Source organism: Anser cygnoides, chromosome W (assembly GCF_040182565.1).
Source record: "Anser cygnoides isolate HZ-2024a breed goose chromosome W, Taihu_goose_T2T_genome, whole genome shotgun sequence".
Taxonomy (NCBI): domain Eukaryota; kingdom Metazoa; phylum Chordata; class Aves; order Anseriformes; family Anatidae; genus Anser; species Anser cygnoides.
In genome coordinates, this window is record NC_089911.1 from 9,597,744 (window position 1) to 9,618,578 (window position 20,835).

The window sequence follows — 20,835 nt, forward strand, 5'->3', positions numbered from 1 at the left end:
TATGCATTATAATGAACCACCTACTATCATTTAACTTTACTATACCCACAACTAAGCCAAGTGATACTAAAAAGGCAGTTTCTTCCCAGCCTTCTTATTGAAGATTAAATAATTAACTTAGCCATAGTTATTACTCTTACACAGGACAAATGCTACCTCAAACCAATGGTTCACCTAGTCTCACACTGTGTCTGAAAACAGATACGTAACCCGTTCATAGAAATTCTGTAACAGCAAGTGAATAGTCAATACTCCTTCTGTCGTTGGCCTAACCTTATGCTACACATGTTCTCTCTCAGAAAATCACTTCCTTATCCTCCATTTCATGTTTGTTCTTACCTGGAACTTCATCATCTTCACCAGTATCAAGTGGTGCTTTCTCATCCACAGCTGCAAGAGCAAGTAGTTCCAAAGCATTATTCAAGCTCACCATAGGCATCTTGATTACAAAGTTGTTTTTCTTTGTGTTTTTTTTTTTTTGAAAACATTATCTAAGAGTCTGAGTTAAGCTGCAATGCTCTAAACAATTCCCCTGCTAAATAAACACAACTAGCCTAGGAAGCTCACATTCCCTTTGTTACTGATCATGCTCAAACAGCCCAACGCTGGAAATGGGAAGATGCATGCTAGAAACAGTTTGCTAGTTACTATCCTGTATCTAGAGCCACTGAGTGCCTTGTAGCTGAAAATGATTACCACACAAGAGCCAAGACCAATTTATCTTAAAAGCATCTTGGTTTACTGACTACTCAGAGGTTCTCAAAGCTTACTTATTTTACAACATCAAGTTATAAGGAAAAGAGATGAGTCCTTATGATCCTTGGGCTTCAAGAAAAATTAAGGTGTAATTTTGAAGCTGCAGGCAGACAGCTATGACTAAAGGCTCTTAAAGATAATCTTGTTCCCTGGAAAAGTCAGAGGAATATGAAACTAGATGCACAATTTTACACTTAATCAATTGAGGTAACCACGTGTTTTGGTCCACATCTCTGCAAACTCAGTCACTATTCCCATTTACTGGAGATACTGGGACTTAATCACGTCCAATGTAGCAGGCCAATTAGTATCTGTGAAACCGTAGCACTCTAATGCTAGGAATACTTAACTCAGGTCCCTGGGTGCCTGTGCCACTACTACTACTGCTATTCTTAGCTGTACTACCTAGGTTAAGCTGTCCCACATTTTCAATCATCTCAGTCTATTCTAATTAATCCTTCTCAGTTTTCAAGGAAAACACGAGGAGAGATGGGTTTATACCAGACCTCTGAAATCACTGTAACCTGATTCCTAGAGAACTAGGACAGATCAATGCAGAAACTTTGGTCTGAAAGGGCTTGTGATGAGGTCATCACTAACTCTTTTTGTTTTTAACAGCAGAAAGCTGTTACCATGTTATTTCCTCCTAAGCTGTCTGCATTTTTCTCTCACCCCTAGAACCAGACTAAGTTTCCTTTAGCACCTACAAATACAGTCATCTCAGATACTTCACTCTTTTGATGTCAGGCTTCCAAATCTAGCAGACAATACTGAATGGAAAGTTTTGTGCAACTACTTTGACATCCACCCAAAGTAGAAAAAAATAGCCATTTACCAAGTCGTACAAAAGGAAGCATTTTAAACAAGCTTCCCTAATATTAAAATTGCACAATTTAGCTTATCCAGAACATACCCATTTTGTTATGAGAAGAAAGATCTTGGTTATGAGAAGAGAGATCTTAGTGGATCATTTTTAACCCTTCAAGTTTTCTTTCTTTCAAGCCCTGCTACTACCACACAGAAGCTACAGAGATGACATTAGGAAGGAGGGACCTGAGCTGCATTGGGAAAGAAGCAGTTTACCACCTCCTGAGAACTACTTCTAGTGGGTTTTTTTTCCGTAGGAAGTTAACAGGAGGGAAGTAACATCAACTTTAGGAATGGAAAAAGAGGCTGTCTTAGCTGACAACAAAGCACAGAAAAAAAGAAATGTAACAATCAAGTTCATTACTACCAGAAACTGGACACCTTGATAAGCTTCTTCATTTTCTGTGTTTTGGAAGTCCATTCCTTCCAAGGTATGGAACAAAGTATTTGAGAAGAGGAAGTAGGAAGACCCTACCTGCAGGACATGAGGAACATTCCCAGTGTCTACAAGCCTGTCTTTTTCCTCCCAATTCTCAACCTATAGCAGTACCACCTTTTCCAAACACCACATACTTAAGTTTCTCCTCTACTTTTCCCACACAATTCTAGGGAGAAACTGAATGTTTGTTCTTTTACTAATTTAAGGATAGAATAGAAGTTGGCATATCCAGCTTAATGCTCATACCAGTCCTGTTCTCTACACTGTCCTACACACATACAGAAATTATAACATTTTCAGATGAAAACTGTGTAATTCCCTCTTAGCTATCAAAAAGCCCACACAAGAAATACCTTCATCATACCTGTGAGGATGCAAAGCATTACCAAGATGCCTGTCCTCAAGTCACTCATGTTTCCATTCAAAGTGGAAAAACAAACATATTCAAAACATATCTTTTAAGAATTTAACTCTTCCAGAGTTAAATACGGTAGCCACATCAAGAAGTAAGCTACCATGAAATCAACTCCAGCAACAACTTTCTAGACCTAGAACAACTGCAAGATATACTGAGAAACAGGTGCATCTGCTTTATTCAGTTATATGCTTTGTTGGATTTGAGCTATAAATAAGATCTGAGTTCCATTTCTTTATAATCACGTTAAAATACGTTTGCAGAAAGTAGGAGTGCATTGAATTTCACTGCAGCTATACAAGTAAGCCTATGAATGCACTTCATGCTGTCAGCAGACAAGTTTCAACTTACATTGCTTGGGTAGGGCTTCTGCCAATCTCCTCAGGCTGGAGAGACTGTCAGCTCCAAGCTGATTTAAGATACTAGGAAGCATTTCTGTCAGCTGCTTTGTCTCAGCATGGCCAGTAATAGTGAAAGTGTTAGCAGCCAGAGATGCCTGAACTTTAGGGTTATTGAAGTGAATGACTGTTCCTTGGTTGGTAAACATATTTACCTGAAAGAAAAAAAAAAAATCCAATACACTTCAAGCAGTTTAGCATGATTTTTCAATTTAACAGGAAACTAGCTGAAGCTCCTAGAGCTCAATAAAGACTTACTAATATACTTAAACAGACCAGATTAAGATGTTAATTACCAGAAAATTAATATTGATACATTTTATATTTCTATATAGAAAAGCATTTTTTCCCCTTTGAAGCAGTTACCTCTTCAATACCAGAAATATTGTTAACTCCCAGTTTCTTCAAAGAAAACTGAAGTTTCTTGTCATCTCCTGTAGCTGTTCTGTGGACCACCTTCTTCTTTCTGCGGGCAGTACCCTTTGCAGAAAGTAAAATAAAATTAGTATTGTCCTGGTTCCAGTTAGGACAGAGTTAAGTAGCTCATAGTAGCTGGTAGGGTGCTATGTTTTGGATTAGGATGAGAAGAGCGCTGATAACATGCTGATGTTTTAATTGTTGCAGAGCAGTGTTTACACCAGGCCAAGGACTTTTCGGCTTCTCGCTCTGTCCTGCCAGCGAGCAGGCTGGGGGTGCAGCAGGAGCTGGGAGGGGACAGACCCAGGACAGCTGACCCAAACTGGCCAAAGGGGTATTCCATACCATCTGACGTCATGCTAAACAATATATAGGGGTGGCTGGCCGGGGTGGGGGGGCCGGCTGCTCGGGGATAGGCTGGGCATCGGTCAGCGGGTGGTGAGCAATTGCATTGTGCATCACTTGTTTTCTTACACATTATTATTATTAATACTATTATCATTATCACTATTATTATTATTATTGTTATTATTATATTCCTTATATTCCTTATATTATTATATTCCTGTCTTAATAAACTGTCTTTATCTCAACTCACCGGCTTCACTTTCCCGTTTCTCTCCCCCATCCCAGAGAGGGAGGGGGGAGGGTGAGCGAACGGCTGTGTGGTGTTTAGCTGCCAGCCGGGTTAAACCACAACAAGTATTTAGGTAGTTCTTCACAAACTCCAATCCTCAGAGTCACATAACTTCTCTGCAGTCATCCACAAATCAACTTAATATACAAAGTCCCGTTTCTGTGTTATGGCGCACACCACTCCACCCTTCCAACCACACTGCAGCAGTCTTTCCCTTCCTATAAGGCAAGCTTTGCATGCTCCTGAGAAGCGTGTAGCTTTTAGAAAGTAATACACTAGAGAAGGTTCATTCCACAATTTCTCATGGGAATTCTGCAGCATCGTACTTAAAAAAGAAAAATTGCAAGTTTACCCTCAACTGTTATCACAGGCATAAAACCGAAGACTGAGCACAGCCTTCTGTAAATTCTAAGACCTATGACCAACCTTCTATGATGTGATCCTGTCTTATATAATCTGTGCCATGTTCTCCCTTCTCCTCTATATCCGTTCGGAGAATGTGCTAAAATCTGTGTTCGTTTTTGTTTGTTTTCTTTTTTAATTTGCTGTGTTGTAAAGCACTGGCCTTGAGTATAATCTGGTATTCAGGCCCTGCATTGTTATCATTTTGGTCTCCTGGAAATTATCTTTTTGGGAATATTCAAAATTACACTGTCTTCCTTTCCTGATCTGGAAGTCAGTTTATGAATAATATCAGGAATGGTACCTCCTCCTTCTTTCCCCATGGACTACTTGCAGCAGCTTTTGAGTACTTTGAATACCCATGGGTAACCAACATACTCCTATTGCTAGGTCTGCACAATGTGTTTCTCTTTCTCCCTAAGGTTAAGCAATTAGTTAAGAATACCACCCAGGAATCTGCCCCAAGACAGTGTGGTTGTGGGTGGCAAGGTATGTGGGAGGATATGGGCAGGTACCTGTCACAGTTGTCTCCTCCGATGGTTTTGAACTTCACCCCTGAACAAGTGCAAAATCCTAAAAAACTGATAGAATGTTTGGAAGACGTATGCCCTGACCTTCACAGTGCTGGAGAATTCCAGCTTGCTGCACTGCAGGAGACCTGCATGGATGAACAGGGAGCTCCTGGTGAAGCTCAGACAGAAGAAGGAAGTTTACAGCATGTGGAAAAAGGGACAGGCCACTTGGGAGGAATATAGGGACACTGTCAGCGTATGCAGAGATGCGACAAGGAAGGCTAAGGCCCATTTGGAATTAAATCTAGCAAGGGATGTCAAGGACAACAAGAAGGGCTTCTTTAAATACATCAGTAGAAAAAGGAAGACTGGGGAAAATGTTGGCCTGCTGCTGAATGGGGCGGGTGCCCTGGTGACAAAGGATATAGAGAAGGCAGAGTTGCTGAATGGCTTTTTTGCGTCAGTCTTTACTGCTAAGATAAGCCCTCAGGAATCTCAGACTCTGGAGACAAGAGAGGAAGTCCAGAGAAAGGAGGATTTCCCTCGGTCGAAGAGGATCATCTAAGCAAACTTGACATCCGCAAATCCACAGGCCCCAATGGAACGCACCCATGGGTGCTGAGGGAGCTGGCCAATGTTATTGCTAGGCCACTCTCCATCATCTTTGAAAGGTCATGGAGAACAGGGGAGGTGCCTGAGGACTGGAAGAGAGTCAATATCACGCCAGTCTTCAAAAAGGGCAAGAAGGAGGACCCAGGCAACTACAGGCCAGTCAGCCTCACGTCCATCCCTGGAAAGGCGATGCTCATCCTGGAGATCATCTCCAAGCATGTGGAGGATAAGGTGATCAGGAGTAGTCAGCATGGAGTCACCAAGGGGAAATCATGCTTAACCAATTTGATAGCTTTCTATGATGAGATGACTAGCTGGGTAGATGAGGGGAGAGAAGTGGATGTGGTCTACCTTGACTTCAGCAAGGCTTTTGACACTGTCTCCCATAACATCCTCATAGACAAGCTCAGGAAGTGTGGGATGGATGAGTGGACAGTGAGGTGGATGGATAATTGGCTGGATGGCAGAGCTCAGAGGGTTGTGCTCAGTGGTGCTGAGTCTAGTTGGAGGCCTGTAGCTAGCGGTGTCCCCCAGGGGTCAGTACTGGGTCCAGTCTTGTTCAACTTATTCAACAACGACATGGATGATGGAACGGGAGTGCACCCTCAGCAAGTTTGCTGACAACACAAAGGTCGGAAGAGTGGCTGATACTCCAGAGGGCTGTGCTGCCATTCAGAGGGACCTTGACAGGCTGGAGGGTTGGGCCGAGAGGAACCTCATGAAGTTCAACAAGGGCAAGTGCAGGGTCCTGCACCTAGGGAGGAATAACCCCAAGCACTAGTACAGGCTGAGGGCTGACCTGCTGGAGAGCAGCTCTGCAGAGGAGCCTGGGAGTCCTGGTGGACAGCAGGCTGACCACGAGTCAGCAATGCGCCCTTGTGGCCCAGAAGGCCAACGGTATCCCGGGGTGCATTAGGAAGAGTGTTGCCAGTAGGTCAAGGGAGGTGATCCTGTCCCTCTACTCAGCCCTGGTGAGGCCTCACCTAGAGTATTGTGTCCAGTTCTGGGCTCCCCAGTACAAGAGGGACGTGGAACTACTGAAGCGAGTCCAGAAGAGGGCTACGAAGATGGTTAGGGGACTGGAGCACCTGTTGTACGAGGACAGGCTGAGAGCTGGGCCTGTTTATCCTGGAAAAGAGAAGACTGAGGGGAGACCTCATCAATGTGTATAAATATCTGAGAGGAGGGTGTCAAGAGGGTGGAGGCAGTCTCTTTTCAGTTGTGCCCAGCGACAGGACGAGAGGTGACAGGCACAAACTGAATCACAGGAAGTTCTGGCTGAATATGAGAGGGCACTTCTTTACTGTGAGGGTGAAAGAGCACTGGAACAGGTTGCCCAGAGAGGTTGTGGAGTCTCCTTCTTTGGAGATATTCAAAATCCACCTGGATGCCATCCTGTGCAACGTGCTCTAGGTGATCCTGCTCGGCAGGGGGGTTGGACTAGATGGTCTTCAGAGGTCCCTTCCAACCTCATCCGTTCTGTGATTCTGTGATTTTTTCTGACGGATGAAAAGCTCGATGTGAGTTGGCAGTGCGTGCTTGCAGCCCAGAAGGCCAACTGCATCCTGGGCTGCATTAAAAGAGGAGTGGCCAGCAGGTCGAGGGAGGTGATTGTCCCCTTCTACTCAGCCCTTGTGAGGCCCCACTTGGAGTACTGCGTCCAAGTCTGGAGCTCCCAGCACAAGAAGGATGTGGAGCTGTTAGAGCAGATCCAGAGGAGGGCCACAAAGATGATCAAGGGGCTGGAACACCTCTCCTACAAAGAAAGGCTGAGAGAGCTGGGGCTGTTCAGCCTACAAAAGAGAAGGCTCTGGGGTGACCTCACTGCAACCTTTCAGTACTTCAAGGGGACTTATAAAAAAGATGGAGAGTGACTCTTTGTTCAATCAGATAATGACAGGACAAGGGGGAATGGTTTTAAACTAAAAGAGGGGAGATTTAGATTAGAGGCTAGGAGGAAGTTCTTCGCTCAGAGGGTGGTGAGGCACTGGAACAGGTTGCACAGAGAGGTTGTGGATGCCCCATCCCTCGAGGTGTTCAAGACCAGGTTAGATGAGGCCCTGAGCAACCTGATCTAGTGGATGGTGTCCCTGCCTATGGCAGGGTGGTTGGAACTAGATGATCTTTGTGGTCCTTTCCAACTCAGGCCATTCTATGATTCTATGATCTTTAGAGGTCCCTTCCAACCTCGGCTATTCTGTGATTCTGTGATTGTACTATGTGATCCTGTTTTATGTGGTTCATGCAATAGAATAGAATAGTTCAGTTGGAAGAGACGTCCAAAGATCATCTAGTCCAACTGCCTGACCACTTCAGGGCTAACCAAAATTTAAAGCATATTAAGAGACAGGTACACCCTTTGCTGGGTTAAAAACTGTATGGACAGATGGCCCCAGAGAGCAGTAGTGAATGGAGTGAACAATTAGTGAAGAATACCACCCAGGATTCTACCCCGAGGCAGCATGGTGGTGGGTGGCAAGGTGGGCGGGAGGATATGGGCAGGTACCTGTCACAGTTGTCTCCTCCGATGGTTTTGAACTTCACCCCTGAACAAGTGCGAAATCCTAAAAAAATGACAGAATGATTGAAAGATGTATGCCCTGACCCTCACAATGCTGGAGAATTCCAGCTTGCTGCACTGTGCTGGGACCTGGCCTGCACCTATCAAACGGCAGTTAACACTACCCAGCACCCTCAAATGGAGGAGGAGGTCTCTGAATCCGATGACCAGATAACACACACTTTGGCTAACCCAGAGGGCCAACTGTCAATGGTAACATTCGCCCCCATAGTCAAGACAAAACAATGGAAGGGGAAGTGTGAGGGACCATTCAGAGGGACCTTGACAGGCTGGAGGGCTGGGCCGAGAGGAACCTCATGAAGTTCAACAAAGGCAAGTGCAGGGTCCTGCACCTGGGGAGGAATAACCCCATGTACCAGTACAGGCTGGGGGCTCATCTGCTGGAAAGCAGCTCTGCAGAGAAGGACCTGGGAGTCCTGGTGGACAGCAGGTTAACCATGAGCCAACAATGTGCCCTTGTGTCTAAGAATGCCAATGGTATCCTGGGTGCATTCGGAAGAGTGTTGCCAGCAGGTTGAGGGAGGTGATCCTTCCCCTCTACTCAGCCCTGGTGAGGCCTCACCTGGAGTACTATGTCCAGTTCTGGGTTCCCCAGTACAAGAGGGGCATGGAGCTCTTGGAGTGAGTGCAGCGGAGGGCTACGAAAATGACAAGGGGACTGGAGCATCTCTCATACGAGAAGAGGCTGAGAGAGCCGGGCCTGTTTAGCTTAGAGAAGAAAAGACTGAGAGAGGATCTTATCAACACATACAGATATCTGAAGGGAGGGTGTGTCAAGAGGATGGGGCCAGACTCTTTTCTTTTCAGTGGTGCCCAGCAACAGGACAAGAGGCAACAGATACAAACTGAAGCACAGCAAGTTCCATCTGAACATTAGGAAGAACTTCTTTTCTGTGCAGGTGACAGAGCACTGGCACAGGTTGTGGAATCTCTTTCTCTGGAAATATTCAAAACCTGCCTGGATGTTATCCTGTGCAACACACACTAAGTGACCCTGCTTGGTAGGGGGGTTGGACCAACCTCAACCATTCTGTGATTCTGTAATTTGTCTTTAGATCACATGAAGCTAAAACGTGGAAGACTACAACTCAAAAATTTAGTCTTTTGTCTAGAAAGCTTTATGTAGATTCCCTGTTCCCTGACAGTAATGAAAGAAATGGCTTCATTCATGTACCTTGACTACCACACAAATCGAGCAACATAAGGCCTATGTTAAATTTCTCTGGACAAAAAACTTCTCAGTAAGTTTTTACAAATTGTCTTGAATCAAAGGCTATGTAGGAACATGTACCTCCCCCCCCCCCACACTTTTACCTATACTACATACAGATATCAAGCTTCAGACAATCTGAAGTTAATTTGAAGTGAATAGCTGCTGCTTTTATCTCCGCAAATTTAAGCTTCTGAAGATTACAGGATTTTAGTAAGCAAATTCTACCCTGATCAAGCTGAGACATGCTGTTCACACCCCTCTACCTCTGTACTGAACAATGTGGATACAGCAGACCACAGATTCATTTGCCAGTCTTCTAAGAAGGTTTGGAAGAGAAGACATGATGTTTAGCTGTACCAACACCCTATACAAAAATCTCAAATTACACATGAAGTGCAATACCCCTCCACCTAAATATAATATTTAGCTTGTAAGATCTGCAGCCTTGCAATGTCACGAAAATTTTTCAGCAGAGAACGTGCAGCCTTTTCACACAAGGAGAAATTACTCTTCCCCCTTAGCTGATTACTTTGGGTGTGGAGGAGGCAATCTCCATTTATACGGTGACTTTGTCACGAAGAATTCTAGTAATCATTTCCAGTTATAAAACCAACAAACAAAAAACCATCAAGCTCAGACATTCAAAGTATTGCATACGGGCTGCTGCAAGTAAAGTTAACATCCCAGCCAGACCCAGTATAAGTATTTCACAGGCCAATTTCAAAGCTGAATGGCAGCATCACCAGCATATTATAAGCATCACTTAATGTCTCTAGAAGACCTATATTGAGCACAGAGTTGTAAGAGCTGCAATCTGAATGCATACTCTTACATGATCAATGACAGAAACGTGTTAGAATACATGTCAGTAACATACACATAATCAACAATATAATAGTTTTCTGGTTAACTAGTAACCCATTTAAAGAACATGCAAAATCATCAAGCTAGTTAAAAACTAGTTTTCCTCTGATTTAAGGCTAAGTCTCCAGCTGAAGACAAAAACTTCCACACAGAAATGAAAGCTACTGGAGACTGTCAGTAATAGTTCTGTTGAATAGTTCGTATTCCAAAATAACACATGTATATTTCCTCAAATATATAAACCAATATTAACGAGTCCTTGCTAAAAAACTCAAACCGTAACTTAAACATTTGCTAGCATACACATGTTCAAAGTCTTTCCTTTTTTTTTTTCCCCGATTATAAGTGTATCCAAATGTCATGATAAAATAAGAGGGTCTTCCAAGCGCATTATACTTCCTAATTCTACAATAATAAGAGCATGACAAGTACAGAAATTTCAGCTGTCCTAAAAGGCAAGAAAACTGCCATGGTCAACTTAAGGATGTACGACTTGAATTTGGAACATAACCCTCTAAAATTTATTATGAGAGCTATACCTGAGCTCACTTGCTCTAAGGTCTACTTCAAACCTTAAGTGCCTTCTAACTGCCCATACAAGAACATATGCTTCTAATCAGCTATAACATAGCAAATCCGAACAGAAAAAGCTGGAAGTTCATCTCCTACATTCTGCTTCCGTTGAACTGACTAGAGATCACTGCAGCAGGGCAGCTTCCCCTACAGTCAAGCCAAACTGAGAGCCCTCAGGACTGCTCCCCACCCAAGCTTTCAGGACCTCGTGTCCCAGGCCCTGCATGTGGGCAGAGACGTACAGTCTCACGGGCCAGGAGACAGGAAGGGGAAGCAATTCCTACCTTGCCACCAATGCGCACTTGAGCCTGGAGCTTGGCAAGCTTTTCTTGATTCATGATTGTTTCTTTCATCTGCAGAAGCAACAAGAAAGCCTATGAAACAAGCCAGGAAGCACCCAACAGCACAAGCCACAGCAACCCAGCGGTGGAGCAAGTATGCGTCAGTCTATGCAGCCACACACTCCCCAGCAGGAAGACGCCCCAACCCCGCCATGGCGGGACGGAGAAAATAGTCTGCTCGCGCGCAGCACCTCAGCCCATAACCGTCTTTCCTTTACTATTCCCCTCCCCCCCAGCCACCGCCGCCATCCCCAGACACGTAACGAACCCTCCCAACCACCCCCACGGTCTCCCTTGTACCTTCCTGGGGCAAGCACAGCGCTACCGAAACGGGAAAAAACACGAAAACCGCAAACAGGAACAAGGGGCCAAGTACAGCCGCGGCAGATAGCCAGATGGCAGCCGGAAGGGAGGTACGCCGTGTCGCACAGCGCATGTGCAGTCACCTCCTCCTCTGCGGCGGTGGGCAGAGCTGTCACCGTCACCGCGGGAGAAGTTAGGGGTTGCTCAGGTGGTGCCGTCCCTGTAGCAAATGCTTGCGGAGATCTTTAGACTCCTGCATGCCGCAGCTCAAAAAGAAAATTGATTTGTACGGTCGAGTGAGGGTGTGAGGCTAAGCCCCCGGCCCCTGGAATGGGATCGATTCTTCCCTGCGTCCGGCTCAATGAGTGGTCCCTAGCACATGGCTGTACTTCTCAGCCCCTTTCTGGCTTTCAGCACCTGTCGTTTCCTTTTGTAACTTGTCACCCTGTCTTAGATTGTTTTTCTGCCGTCAGCAGAAATCCTTCATGATTCTTGGAGTATTTATTTTTTACTTAAAAAAAAACACATTTAGATGTAGTACTTTTGTCTCGTTTATGTTCCTGTGTCCATGTTTTTTCTTCTTTCGACCCTGCCTCCCCCCCCTTTTTTTTTCTTTCAGTGATCCATCTGGGGCAATGCTGCACTAAACAGCTGCTGCAATGTGGCCTTCCAGGCACAAAGCCAGTCCTTCATCACCAAAATCAAACCACGTAGACTTTTTTTCAAGGCTGTGTGTAACCACAGCCTATATGGTGATTCATTTCCTTTTACAATTCTTCCATCCTAGTTCTTTTGCTTTGACTCTGCATCCTCTTTTATGTTATCAATCACCTGTAAGGAATGCTCCAGCAATTCGTGCCACTAGGGGATTTGAAGGGTTAACATTGAGGCCTGGGTTTAGGTGAGAAGAGAACAAAGGGATTTCTTCAGAGAAAAACTGCTGACTCTGCACGGACGTGCAGTAACTTCTGACAGCCGACCAAGAGACCACTAGATAAGGAAGAAGAATATGAGCCTCCCTGTCCGAGCGGCCCCCGAGAGACTAACAGAGACTGATAAGCAGGCGCACCTGGGAGGACTTTGGATTCGGGAAACCAATTATAATAACCCTGCCTCTTCTAGAAGTAGTAATGAATATGTATTAGCCTAGGAGCATAAAAACCAGCCGCCTTACGTAACAGGTGTGCGTCCTGGTGGAGCAGAGACTCCCGGCGCACCCAGCGATGTTTGCTTGCCTCTATTCATTTAATAAATTGTAAACTTTGATTGTAATCCTATTTGGGACTCAGTCATTTATAACAATTGGGGGCTCGTCCGGGATGGTCTTGGTTCCTGAATTCTGACTTGATCTAGGAGGGGCGCCCCCACCATTTGGTGGCTCCTGTTCGAGTCAGGTCGGGGCTAATGCCATCTTGAACCTGAATAAGGGCAAGCAAAGATTTAGATTTTTTTATGAGCTCCCTTTGCCGGCTGCAGCACTATATTTTGCCCGTAATTCTGCGCGCGAAGATCTGAACGAAGACGACGGAGTCGTAAGTATTTAAGGCGTATACCGTTCGGTTGGGTGGGATTCGGTTGCCTGTGTGTGTGAGAGAGTGTGATTGAGACGGAACGTAGTTCCGAAGCGATTGTGGAGGTCTTCTAACCGCGGTTCCAATCTCCCGCGAGGGACTTGGCCGATGAAGGACCGAAGCGATTCCTATAGGATTCGTGGGTGGGTGATAGGTCCTAAACCCCCTGCAAGACACTCTCACTAAGGCAACCAAGGGCTGTAGGAAGTGCCACAGTAAAATTCCTAGATGGGTCAGACAAAATTGAAGACCCGGGACCAGAGAAAAGGGAGCAAATTACCAGACATACCACCAGAAAGTCCATTAGGGATAATGATTAGAAATTGGAACGATAGGGGCCCCAGAAAAGGAAAAAAGTAAATTAAAAATGGTCCAGTATTGTATGATAGAATGGCCAAAGTAGCCTTTAAGACCACATGTCTTTTGGCCCGTTTTCAGATCCTTTGAAGACTGGGTTTGCCAGGCCTTAAATATACATGTTAATTCAAAGGAACCTTTTTAGCCAGGAGGAAAGTGATTATGCAGGATTATGGATCAGGACCTCACGTCCTTTTCCAGCCTCAATATTTACACTAAAAACAGATGAGAAGTTTGAAGAAGAAGAAAAAAAAAAAAAAGGAAAAAAAAGATGATGAATAGGAGTCATTGGATAACCTACCACCTCTATATCCTAACAATCCACCCCCGGTGGTGCATCTTATAATCCTATTTAGTTCTTAAATGTTTTGACTGTGTCAAGGAGGAAGGTGGGAGCATTATCTAAGTAACAGTTTAGAAGTTTGGGTATATTCGCGGTGGTGTTCGGTCAGTTTCCCAAGTATGGGGGGAGGGGGGCTGACTGATTATCAAAGCCGTAGAATGGAGAGTCACTTCTTTGGTGGTTCGGGCCTGAGCCCTGGGAATTTGGTAAGAAGGGGGAGAGCGAATTTATTTAGGCCTCAATACCTTTTAAACCCCCATCTCGACGGATACACAGGAGTGATTCCTTGTTTCGTGTGGGCTTACTAACAAAGTGCATGAGAAAAATTAGCATTCGGCTTGAAATTCGGTCTTGTTGAAATGTAAATTTTGTGGAAAAGGTGTTATTGTTTGTCTAGAAGACCGAAGGCTGAGTGCTTCAGGTGTTTTTCCGAAGACCTGCGGATTTATGATTGGAATGGGGCTCATTAATAATCTGAAATAGTAAAGTTTGTATGTGGAAAGAAGAGTTTAATCCCAGAGAACTGGGACATTTGGGAAGAAGATTGGGAAAAGATAGTAAAAACCTGCAATAAAAAGGTTTGCGTGGAAATTGAAACAAGGGACAGTAACTAATATAAATAAATAAAAGGGAATGGGAAATCAAGGAAATGGGTAAAATCCAAAAAAAGACGTCCTAAAAAAAAAAAAAAAAAGAGCCTCCTTGGGTGCATATTGGCACATTGGAAGGATATTGTTAGAAATGGGGGCACAGAAAGCAAGAGGACTTTCACTAAGTATTGCAATCAATGGTGGCCACTATATAAACTAAATGGCCACTTTATGGATCAATCGACTATAACAGTGTCTTGCAATTAATGTTGTTTTTGAGGAGAGAAGGAAAATAGGATGAAATGTTGTATAGTGATATGTTGTTTCAGCATCTTGGAGGGAAAAGGTTTGGAATTAAGTTGGCCCCTGACTGAGCCTTTGGTGTTGGCATTAGAAAAGTACAGGCTGGAGAAAGATAAAGGAAGTGTTAAAAGGGTTGTTGAAGGTGTTAAAGGTTGTGTGGCGTGTAGTATTTAACAGAGCTGTTTGAAGTTGAATGAGCAGGGAAAGAGGATGTAGGAATGTTAATAGTTCCGTCTCAACCCGAGGCTGAGATCTCTAAATCGCGGGTGTGAGCCCTCTGGGGCAGAGGGACCGTGATGGGTCCGAGAGAGTTGTCGTGGAAACAGAAAAGCAGCTAACTCTTAAAACAACCTGAGTTCCTGTGTGAGCTAAGATTGCCAATGGGACCGCTCAGGGAACTTTCAACGATTGCATTCCCCTGACCGACCCCCTCACTGAGACCCTAATCACCCCGGAAATTATGTAAATACTAAAATCTGGTTAAATCGGCTATTGGGAATTGAGAATCTGTTCCAACAAGGTCCAAAAGAAACCCCTATGGAATTTATGGAATTTTTGGACCAACTTTGAAATGCAATGAGAAAAAAAAAATGGACCTGGCTTAAAAAACAAAACAAAACAAAACAAAAAAAAAAACAAACAGAGGCAACTGGCTAGCCTCTTTCCAGGGCAATCAGCCCCTGATATCAGAAATTGTCTTAGGCTGCAGGACAAACTTACAACAGTCAGGAATGATGGGGACCTGGGGCATCTACCCTAGCAGGTCCACCAGTTGAAATAAAGCTAGGAAACGAAGACAGAGGCTTGAATTTTTTGTTGGTTATGGGAGCTTCTTTCTCTGTATTAATTAGTCAGTAAATGTAATAGGAGCAACATATTCAGTGTTAAATAGTTTAAAAGGACATTAGGAACTAAGACAACTACAATAATTGGAGCCACAGGGAAAGAGGAGGAATGGTCATTCTTACAACCCCTTGATTTGTGTTTTGGGGGTAAGGAACTAACCCATGAATTTTTGTATGTACCAGAATGCCCGATTCCACTCTTGGGATGGGATCTATTAGCCAAATTAGATGCAACAATAACCTTTGAGGATGGAGAATTAATAATGAAGGTACCTGAGTCCAAAGTAGGACAAATCCTAATGATCAAAGATAAACCCTTTGTTAATATTCCAAGAGAAGTAGAAAATGCAGTTATACCAGCAGTATGGGAAACAGATGTACCAGGGAAGTCGAAACTGGCACAACCGGTAAAGGTGGAATTAAAGGAAGGAGCCAAACCTGTTTGAATCAAACAATATCCACTTAAGATAGAAGCTAGGCACGGGAATGGTGAAAATTATTGACAAATTTCTCAAATATCAGATTCTGGAAGAATGTAAATCAGAATACAATGCTCCAATTTTTCCAGTAAAGAAGCCGAATGGCGAGTATAGATTTGTACAAGATCTTAGAGCAATAAATGAAATAACAAAGGATATTCACCCGGTAGTAGCTAATCCTTACACATTGTTAACATCTGTGAAAGGGAAATATAAATGGTTTACCGTGATAGATTTAAAGGATGCCTTCTTTTGCATACCTCTTGATAAAGATAGTAGAAAATTATTTGCCTTCAAATGGGAAAACGTATTGAAGTTTTTGGACCACATATGGTAACAACCGTTTTGGAACAAAGGGGGGGGGGCACTGGTTATCACCCAGCTGGATGATGAAATATCAGGCAATCCTAACTGAACAAGATGACATAACCTTGAAAACGACTAACCTGTTATATCCAGCAGTATTTCTAGGAACCGTTCCAGAAGAAGGACCGTTGGAACACAATTGTGTGGAAATAATCGAACATACGCCAGCCACAAAGATTTGAAGGATGTACCCCTTGAAAGGTATTCAGTGGGAATACCACACTCCGTGGCACCCACAAAGCTCAGGGAAAGTAGAAAGGATGAATCAAACAATAAAACAACAATTGGCTAAGTTAATGATCGAGACACAGCTGCCCTGAACGAAATGCTTACCATTGGCACTTTTAAACATAAGAACTAAACCACACAGTGAGACTGGATTATCATCATATGAAATGTTATATGGTATGCCTTATTCTCAAGGGATGCCCCTAGGGAACAATGTAGTTGAGGATCATAGTATCCAGAAATACATAATTACCATTGGAAGAAGATTACAGGAGCTAAGAGAAATTGGGATGATGACTCAGACACCACCTTTAGGATTTGCTATTCATAAAATACAACCAGGAGACAAGGTCTTAATAAAAACCTGGAGAGAAGAATCATTGAACCCCCGATGGGAGGGACCGTACCTTGTTTTACTTACTACTGAAACAGCTGTGAGAACAGCAGAAAGGGGTTGGACCCACGCATCCAGAATAAAAGGACCAATAACTACCGAAGCCTGGAGGGTTGAGTCCACTCCTGGGGAACTGAAACTGAGACTAAAGAGGAACTGATATCCCAGCAATGAGGTTCTGCATGAATTAAGGGCACTGGATAAAGAGGACAAGGCTGAAGGGAGGAAAGGGAGAAGGCAAGACCGGGGTAGGACCCTCCACTGCGGCGTGTATGGTCTACCGAGGGAGGCGACCCCTATGGGTATTGACCGCCGAGTGAGAGTGCCTCGACCGGACTTCTCCCGCGCTAAGATCAGGTTGTCCTGAGAAAAATAACATGAGAACCTTTTAAACCCGTAATAAAATTGTGATTAGTTTTTCCAGGAGCTGGATCACCCCGAAGGGCTGAATGGTAACACAAGCTCTGAAAGCGGGCCCAACCCCATGATTGAAGGCGCTTCCCACACTCTCAAGATTGGACGGCGAAAAAGGATAAGAAATGCTATACTTCCTGGTATTGTTTTTACAGGGGCAATTGGGCCATGGGCAGGAATGGAGGAATAACTTTTTCACTTTGGGGGAGGAAGTGGCCAAGGCCTTTAACCTTAGTAACTGCTGGATTTGTGGAGGACCGGGGGGAACTGAAAGTTGGCCCTGGGTAGCAGGCCCGGTCGAACCCAAGTGGTGGGTCAGTAACTTGAGCGAAGTTCATAATGGGACGCAATTTTGGAAAGAGGAAGGAGGTCCATGGCAGTTGCACTCGTCAACTCGGGGTGTATACTGCTTGAACAGAACAGGAACAGTGGCAGTGGGAAAAAGCATTTGCAATTGGACTCTGTCCCCCGGATATGATTGTACCGATCCTGGATGTAGTCCTGTAAGCTGTACAGCACGTAGTGGGAAATGGAACGCCACACATGTTCAGCTGAGAAACGGGACTTGGCTGAAATGCTCATATTGAGAATTTTTTGGATCCGGATGTGAAACTGTGGCAAGAGCACAAGCGGGGGGACAATTCGATGGTCAAATCTTGAGCTGTCAGCGTGATACCACCACTAAGGAATAGCATGTGGTGCGGGTCTATCGTTGGAAATGGCAGGATGAGAATGGGAGGCGAGTGTTCTTTAAACATTTCTGGTCAGCTTATAATATGACAGGCCGCCAAAGAGAACTGAATTGTGACTGTAAGTGGAAACCCAACGTGGGAGCTTGGAAGCGCGCATATACGAGTACAAACGGGGCAGACATTGTAACAGGACCACTCGGTAACAAGGACACTCTGTATTATCACGCCCCAAAGGGTAAAGATGGATGGGATGGTCATTTTCCAAACGGGACGTGGGCCCTAAAGGGACATTATTGGGTGTGTGGCAAACATGCTTACAAGAGGCTACCCGGAAACTGGTTGGGAATATGCTATGTGGGGTACATAAGACCCTTGTTCTTTTTATTGTCACAAACACAAGGAAATCATTTAGGAATAAGATTATATGATGACCTGAACAGAGTGAAACGATCTATTGATACTTCCTTAGCCGGGGATAGTGCCCCAAAATGGGGAAAGGATGAATGGCCTCCTGAAAGAATCATACAGCATTATGGGCCAGCTACCTGGAACCCGAATGAGTTGGTATCAGGAGCCCGAGAACCTATTTATAATTTGAACTGAATAATTAGGTCGCAAGCTATCCTCGAAGTTGTAACCAATCAAACAGCGACGACCTTGGATCTTCTGGCTGATCAATCCACTCAGATGAGGAATGCTATCTTTCAACGTAGAATGGTCTTAGACTATTTACTAGCAGAAGAAGGGGGAGTGTGTGGAAAAATGAACGATTCTAATTGTTGTTTACAAATTGATGATAATGGAAAAGTGGTTAAACAGATAACAAAGGAAATTAGGAAGTTAGCCCACGTCCCAGTACAAACCTGGAAGGGTATGGATTGGGATTTCTTTTCGTGGTTGCCCGGTGGACCATGGGTTAAAAGGATGTTATTTTTATTTTTATGTGGTGTAATGACATTATTGTTTATACCTTGTATGATACCTTGCTTTACGTTGTTGGTACTGCGAATAATAAATAGCACCCAATTTGTGATGACTTCGGGAGAGAAAAGGTGATGTGTCGATAATGATGCTTAAGAAATGGGCACCCCGAGAACTGACTGATGAAATCCAATTGTTACTAACAAAGGTTGAAGAAGAGACACGAATTGATGATATTAAAAAGAAGGGGAGGAATTGTAAGGAATGGTCCAGCAATTCGTGCCACTAAGGGGTGTGAAGGGTTAACATTGAGGCCTGGGTTTAGGTGAGAAGCGAACAAAGGGATTTCTTCAGAGAAAAACTGCTGACTCTGCACGGACGTGCAGTAACTTCTGACATCGGGCCAAGAGACCACTAGATAAGGAGGAAGAATATGAGCCTCCCTGTCCGAGCGGCCCCCGAGAGACTAACAGAGACTGATAAGCAGGCGCACCTGGGAGGACTTTGGATTCGGGAAACCAATTATAATAACCCTGCCTCTTCTAGAAGTAGTAATGAATATGTATTAGCCTAGGAGCATAAAAACCAGCCGCCTTACGTAACAGGTGTGCGTCCTGGTGGAGCAGAGACTCCCGGCGCACCCAGCGCTGTTTGCTTGCCTCTATTCGTTTAATAAATTGTAAACTTTGATTGTAAACCTATTTGGGACTCAGTCATTTATAACACACCCATATGCAACTGTTCTCTTCTTGTTGAACACGCTGTTTGCACTCTCTTTGGTTCTCAGAACTTTTCTTCTGTAGTGATGTTTTGCATCACTGAGGTCTGAACATGCTCTTTTTCTATACCATCTGAATATATATATGAATATTTTTCTGTATTATCTGAATCCTGTTCTGAGAATTAAGTGCACACCTCCAAGGCTCTAACTCAAGCAGTTGCTGCTACATTTGAACATTTGTAAACCCATTTCCTTGGCCTGTGTTCCTCATCATTCATAGTCTGAAATTTCAGTTCTTCAGAGGTTTACTACTGTGTTTCATTTTGCCCACTCTGAGGAGTCTGTTGGGTCTAATCTCACAATTATCGGGAACTCATATATCAGGCTCCAGTGACGATTATCACCATGCAGAAAGCTGAGCAGTCTTTGTGGGCTTTGGGCCTGTGTTGCATAAAAGGGTGCAGGAGATTTATGGAGGAGGCAGGCTGGTGATCCCATCAGTGCTGCACATGCTCACCATGTGACATGAGAGAGAAGCTGTGTTGCTCTGCAATCTTGCCCCCATCATCACCACAACCGAATCTGATGGGCCTTCTGGCATCATTAGAAATATTACTGACCTTGTCATCTCAACCTGTATGTTAATGCCTTTTAAATCATTTTTTGTCTGGAATATCCTCAATAAACGATTCCTTTCGTTCCTATATCTATAAGACTATGCTCATACTTAATTTATCCTTCTGTATTGATTAATGTAGTAATTCCCAGAGCCAAAGGCTTTGTCAAGGCTGTGCTGAGAGAGAGAGAGAATATGTGTGTATACTTGATTTGCTCTGATATCTCTACAGCAGAGCTGATTGTTAATTTGTAAGCGGATTGCCTGACACGGAAAATTTTGTTCATTGTAAAAAAAGAGTGAGCTAATGACTTTTCTAATTTCCTTCTCTTCAGGGCTGCTCTCAATCCATTCATCCCCCAGTCTGTACTGATGTTTGGGATTGCCCCAGCCCAGATTTAAGACCTTGCCCTTGGCCTTGCTGAATTTCACGAGGTTCACATGAGCCCACTTCTCAAGACTGTCCAGGTCCTTCTGGATGTCATCTCTTCCCTCTGAAGTATCAGCTGCATCACTCAGCTTGGTGTCATCTTGTAGTGGATTTATGTGGCAAGGTTTTGGTAGTGGGGGACTGCAGGGGGTGGCCTCTGCGAGAAGACTCCAGAAGCTGCCCCATGTTAGATAAAGGCCAGTTTCAGCCAAATCCAAAGGGACCTGCCGCTGCC

At 44.2% G+C, this 20,835-nt stretch overlaps 1 protein-coding gene and 1 long non-coding RNA gene across 5 annotated transcripts in view; one reads left to right on the forward strand and one right to left on the reverse strand.

Annotated features, from left to right (window-relative positions):
• The window catches only part of LOC125181434 (transcription factor BTF3), a 29,455-nt gene that overhangs the window by 440 nt on the left and 8,180 nt on the right, over positions 1 to 20,835 (reverse strand). For 2 of the 4 annotated variants that reach the window (XM_066987178.1, XM_066987180.1), the window contains exons 3-6: positions 10,971 to 11,039; positions 3,242 to 3,355; positions 2,829 to 3,030; positions 340 to 390 (exon numbers count right to left, since the gene is read on the reverse strand). In XM_066987178.1, coding sequence (XP_066843279.1) covers positions 340 to 390; positions 2,829 to 3,030; positions 3,242 to 3,355; positions 10,971 to 11,039 — 436 coding nt within the window. Of the gene's footprint in view, positions 1 to 339; positions 391 to 2,828; positions 3,031 to 3,241; positions 3,356 to 10,970; positions 11,040 to 11,327; positions 11,479 to 20,835 lie in introns of those variants that run through there. The other 2 variants (XM_066987179.1, XM_066987182.1) reach the window with 2 other exon arrangements.
• Positions 11,608 to 19,530, forward strand: LOC136788624 (uncharacterized). The gene is made up of 2 exons (XR_010827265.1): positions 11,608 to 12,862; positions 17,222 to 19,530. It is a non-coding gene; the product is annotated as an uncharacterized lncRNA (long non-coding RNA).